At 36.1% G+C, this 6000-nt stretch overlaps 1 protein-coding gene across 2 annotated transcripts in view; it reads right to left on the bottom strand.

Annotated features, from left to right (window-relative positions):
• Positions 1-336: 336 nt before the first annotated feature.
• dnajc3a (DnaJ (Hsp40) homolog, subfamily C, member 3a) overlaps positions 337-6000 on the bottom strand; it is an 80126-nt gene continuing 74462 nt past the window's right edge. For both annotated transcript variants that reach the window (XM_069890371.1, XM_069890370.1), the window contains exon 12: positions 337-1911. In XM_069890371.1, coding sequence (XP_069746472.1) covers positions 1754-1911 — 158 coding nt within the window. In that variant the 3' untranslated portion in view covers positions 337-1753. The remainder of the gene's footprint in view (positions 1912-6000) is intronic.

Raw genomic sequence — 6000 nt, 5'->3', positions numbered from 1 at the left:
ACCACATAGACACATCATGAAAAATTAAAATAATACATCAATTTTTAATCAAACTTTTCAATGAGGTTTTTTTTTTACATAACCATCGTATGCATTGGCAATGAGTAAAACTCAATCAACACCACCATAAACTAAGTCAATCCATCATAATTTTTAAAAATTATGACAGCATCCAAAGATGTCAAAATCCAGAATGAACTGGGAAGAGAAAATAATCACTTACAAAGTAAACTCTATAAGTAAAATTTATGTTTTTGTTCCAATAAGTTCCTTCTATGTGATCTTGAAATTTGTCTTGTATCTGATGCAAAGTGTCAAAATAAGCTGAAAAGGCAGTTTCAAACTAGATAGGAACCAAAAAAATGCCCACATTTATTTGTGCAGCATGTAAAGAATACATGGATTTTATTTTTCAGGCACTAGGAGTTGAAGATGTTATAAATGTTCAAGGTATCTCAGGAGACACTTTACAGACACAATGCATACAAGATTTTGATAGTATAGATTTCGTCCCAAATAATGCAAGGGATATCCTTCTTGCGTGTTTGGTTCAGAGTCTAGCATGAAATATATTCTCAGTACAAAAATGCATTGTAATATTTTCCAAATTCAAAATTGTAGTGTAATCAAAAGTACACATCTGTAATTTCAAAATTGAAGTTTTCTTAAAATGTGATGATAGAAAATCCACAATACACCATTCAGAAAGATTATTTACCATTAACTCACAGAACTAAAAAAAAATCAAACTTTCAAATTGAGTTCTTCTGTTCTGCATATGTTGAAAACATAGGTGATTGGTTTAAAGAGAAATCTAATTCCATCAAACAGGAAAAGGGAGCTTGTGTAAAGAATTCAACAGTCATAATTAAGGCACACAAATAACATACCAGCCTAGCTGGAACCTCAAACTTTTGTAGTTAGGATAGCATCCAAAACAAGTTCAGTTTGAATTTAAACATTATGTTGTTTTGATTAATTTGCAGATGACTATATTTAAACAACATTAGACAATTTTAAACCAATATACGTTTACATCACAAACACTTCAAATATTAAAATTGCCAGATGTCTACTAAAATTGTGAAGAGGATCTGACCAAACATTTACGCATGGTAAATAATCCTTATTTTTACCTCACAGGAGTGAAAATATCCCAATAACCCCACTTAAGTGGATCAATTAGATCAAATAATGAATGAAAAAAAAAACTTAAATGCATGCAAAACATCTTTAGCTCTTTAAATAGAATGAATGCTATTTTGATTTAAAAAGTGCAAGTTCTACTGTGAATTTTAAGGATTTCAACAGTATGAAAAGTAACAAGCTCAAACATGTAACAGTGCAAGTCACTAGCCATAATCATCCTATCAAAACAGACATTCTTCATCTAGTCCTTGGTCCAGTTGTAGAGATACAATGAAAGTACTACTGCTGTGTAATCATGGATGATTTATTCAAGAAACAGAGAATTTTCATATCACCTAAGAAAATATTCATGAGAATAAAATTATTTTCAATGGGATCAGATTTATAAGGCATAATCTTTATTAAATGTGTACACTGCTTTTCATTATTTTTCAGGAAAATATTTCAAAACTCTCTTGCACATAAGTAAAATACTATATATTGGACATTTTTGCTGAACAGAAAGATTACACGGTTTAAACTTGAAGAGTGAGTTTCTGGTATCACATTCAACATTTCTTTTCTTCTGAAGTCTTTCTAGAAATGAGCAGCCAATATTTAAGACTTAATTAAAATGGAATTTGAAATTAAAAGGTCCTCCTGAGCCAAAAGGATTGAATCCTTGCCACTGATTCCACGATCTATGAAAATGATGACCACCTCCACCCTGTTGATTTTCTGGATCCAGAGGATCCTCCCCAGAATCAAACTTCTTCCTCATCTCTGGAATGGAGAAACAAAAAAGATAACTGCTACCATTTATGAAGTCATGTATATCTATAAATAAATTTGACTTTATGTTTTGAATATATTCAGAATTCAAAATTACAAAAATATGCAAGGACCCTAATTTCATGCTTCTTCCTTCTTTTGATGTAACAGGTAGAATATTAAGCAACAAACTATGATCTATCTAATAGTAATTAAATTCTATCGAAGGTGATGTGATCATGTGCTGAATTTTTTGGAGAGCAGTTAAAACTATCAACTTTGGACTCCAATAACAAAAGTGAAACAAAACCAAGTCCCAACAAAATAGCTAAAATCCAATATAGCTAGTTCAGCAGTGTACAACTCTAAAAAATAAATGGAGGACAGGACAAATGAGAAAGCATAAAATATGCCAGGAAAACTCAAGTAGTTAAATTGCAAGGAGAGCTCTTTTTTAAAAAAAATCGAACATTTTATATCCATTTCTCAATTGTAAGACAGAAAAGAAATGCTTAAATCTGTAGAATCTTTAAAATGATACAAAGCAGAAATGTACAAGTTGTAAATTTGAAAGTTTACAATTTGCTGCTTGACGCATTGCACAATTCCTCAAAGCTTCCAGACATTTACAGGAAGAACTCAACAGGTGTGTTTTATGGAGAGAAATGCTTCAGGTTAATGACCTTTTGTTGGATAAAATTACAACTAAATATATTTTAAGATACCAAGAATGATGGGGGAAAAAAGGAAACAAACCACGGCATGGGTAGTGTAATGGTTAACACACTATGACAGTATTTGTGACCTGGGTTCAAATCCAGTGTTGTCTGTAAAGAGTTTGTATAGTCTCTCTATGCCTAGATGGGTTTCCTCCCATCCTCCAAAATAATGTACAGGGATTGTAGCTGAATTGGTGTATTAACTGGTGCATAAACACGGTCAATGACCATGTTGTATCTCTTTAAAAAGAAACAAGGATTGATGACAAAATGGAAGGAAGGTGAAATCAAATAGTCTTTAAAAAGTGATTTATATCAAGTGAAAGGTGGCATTGGGATAAGAAACCGGAGGGAGGGAATGACCATGTGGCTTCTTGAGCCAATTCCACCATTCATTATCATCTTGCTGTAGACTCCAGTTTCCAATAACTCTCAATTTCCCTACTTTTCAAAAAATGTATCTGCCTGAAATACATATAATGATGCAGCCTCCACCGTGTCAAAGGCGAGAATTTCACAGAATCAGTATGCAGTAGTAGTTCTTCCTTATCTTCTTAAAACTACTGCTCTAAATCTTGAGCTAGCCTGCTAGTCATCATTTCATTTGCCAGTGGACACATCCTCCTTACTTCTATCACTTCATAATTTTGTAGGTTTCTGTAAGATTTCTCCTCAAATTTTTAAACCCCAACAAGTAGACAAGAAACAAAAAAGGTAAATGTAGTGTAAGTATGAATGGACTAAACTAGAATCATTATTTAAAATTACCACAGTAAAATTCAGGAAATATTCAGTAAAACTGCAAGGAATTTAAAATTTGGAACTTCACATTGAACCTAATATTCAGAAGGTGAAGTGCAATTCTTCAAACTTCGAGATTAATTTGAAAACTGCAAGAGAGACCATGGACAGAAAGGTCAGAGTGTGAGTGGGAAAGAAAATGATAGGTTATTGGAAGCATGGAGTGATGGTTTGTGGACTAAATGGAGGTGTTGGACAAAGTGGATACCATTTGCATTTGGTCTCAGCAACAGACTCATATTCATGAAACAATATTTATTTATATCTACAAAACATGCCCTGCATATGTATCATTTGTATGTATGTTATGTCTTAGGTTGTGGATCTGCTTGTTTTGTACCGAGGACTGGAGAACGCTGTTTCATCAGGTTGTGCTTGTGCAATCACATGACAATAAGCTTGACTTGAACTCAGAGGCAGTTGTGAGCTCAGACTCACATAAAAAGGGTAAAAAGAGAAGGGTCAAGTAACATAAAGGATATTGGGCCAATGAAGGCAAGGGAAGCACCTTTAGGCATATCACAATAACATTTGGTCAACACGCATCATTCAACCAATAAATAAATCAAAGAATAATCAAACAATGCTGGAGATACTTAGCAAATCATGCAATTCCTGCAGAGAAAAAAAGTTAATATTTCAGTTCAATGACCTATTAATTTCATCAAGCCATGATGAATAGTGGGTCTTTGCTGTATCCAAACTGGCTGCTTATGTTCATGACATCTTCAATGTACTTCATTGGCTTATTTCAAGCACTTTATAACATACAAGGTATCCCAGGATAAGGTCTTCTATGCCAGATCAGAGATGATCTCCTTCAAACAACATGGCTTTTCCACTACCACCATCAACTCACCCCTCACCCGCATATCCTCTATTACTCACACATCTGCCCTTGCCCCTTCTGCCCCAGGTGAAACAAGGACAGGATTCCCATTGTCCTCACCTACCAGCCCACTAGCCACCAGATCCAACATACCATCTTCCGCCATTTCCACCACCTGCTACATGATTCCACACATATTCCGCTCTCCAACTTCCGCAGGGACCACTCCCTTTGTGACTTTCTTGTTCACGCTTCCCTCCCTACCAATTGTCCCCTTGGCACCTACCTTGTGATCACAGGAGATGCTCCACCTGCATCACACCTCCTCCCTCACCACCATTTATGGCTCGAAACAGTCCAAGTGAAGCAAAATTTCACTTGTGAATCTACTGCTCCCATTGTGGTCTCTCTGCATTGGAGACTGGAAGCAGACTGGGAGATCACTTTGTTGAGCACCTTGGTTCTATCCACCGTAATAGAATGGTTCTCCCAGTAACCACCCATTTCAATTCCCTGGCTGACATTTCTGCCCATGGTCTTGTGCACTGCCAAACTGAAACCATTCACAAATGGGAGAAACATCTTATCTTTTATCTGGACACCCTTCAACTGGATGACATTAACAAAGACTTCTCTAGATTTCTGTTAAACCCCACGCCCCTTCTTCCCCGTTGCCTTTCCTCTGAGTGTCTCTCTCTTCTCTTTCGTCTGTCTTTTTTCACAGAGCCAAACTGAATTCCCTCTTATGATATCCAATTAACATCTTTTGTTGGTTTGGATTCCTCCCTCTGGAGTCTATGCCTTTATTCTGACATCTTCCTGCTCTTGAAGGGCTTAGGTATGAAATATTGTAACATACCTTTACCTCTTATGGACCCTGCGAGACCAGATGAGTTCCTGCAGCATATTTGTGTGTTTTTACAATCACAGCATCTACAGACTATTGTGCTTCATTCTTCATGACAATAATACAAGCAAGCCATAATTAATGGAAAATGGAAGGGTAAAAGAACAAATTGAGAGCAAAAAGGAATGTACAGTGCCCTCCATAATGTTTGAGACAAAGACACACACCCCCCTTTTTTTTGGCCCTGTGCTCCAGTTTTAGATTTGTAATCAAACAATTCACATGCAATTAGAGTGCACATTGCAGATTTTATTCAAAGTTATTTATATACATTTTGGTTGGACCATGTAGAAATTACAGCACTTTTTATACATAGTCCCCTCATTCAAGGGCACATTTGAGACATTTGGTTTGGCAGGTGTTTGTGAGTGCAGTAAAATCCCCATCATCTGGCACCTTCGAGGATCACAGATGCCAGAAATGTGTATTTTCTAGTTGACCAAGACTTACTCTTAAAATGTCAAACAAATATACCTGTATTAAGAATACAACATTTAAAAGGCAAAATACAGTGCAAAATGTAAACTAATACGAAAAAAAAATCAGTATTGTAGTCTTTAATTATGTAAAGTTCATTTTAATCAAGTAACTTACAAGATTTAAATTCAAACCTCAGTCACTGGCGTCTAACAGTGTTGCACTAGCCACTACACTAACTGTGCCACCATCATAATTAACCGCACCTCCCCCAAGTTTACAGATAAAGCGTTACCAAAATACTTAATACTAGGCATGGATAGGACACACTTTGGGAGAGTCTTCCCAGGGTGCTCGCTTCATCCTGGTGTCCCGTTCAGGCCCTGGGCGCAACCCAACTCACCTCCACGCCAATGTCCTGGCCAGGC

Source organism: Narcine bancroftii, chromosome 7, assembly GCF_036971445.1.
Source record: "Narcine bancroftii isolate sNarBan1 chromosome 7, sNarBan1.hap1, whole genome shotgun sequence".
NCBI lineage: Eukaryota > Metazoa > Chordata > Chondrichthyes > Torpediniformes > Narcinidae > Narcine > Narcine bancroftii.
Note: the sequence above shows the minus strand (reverse complement) of the source record. Positions and strands in the feature narration are given on the sequence as shown.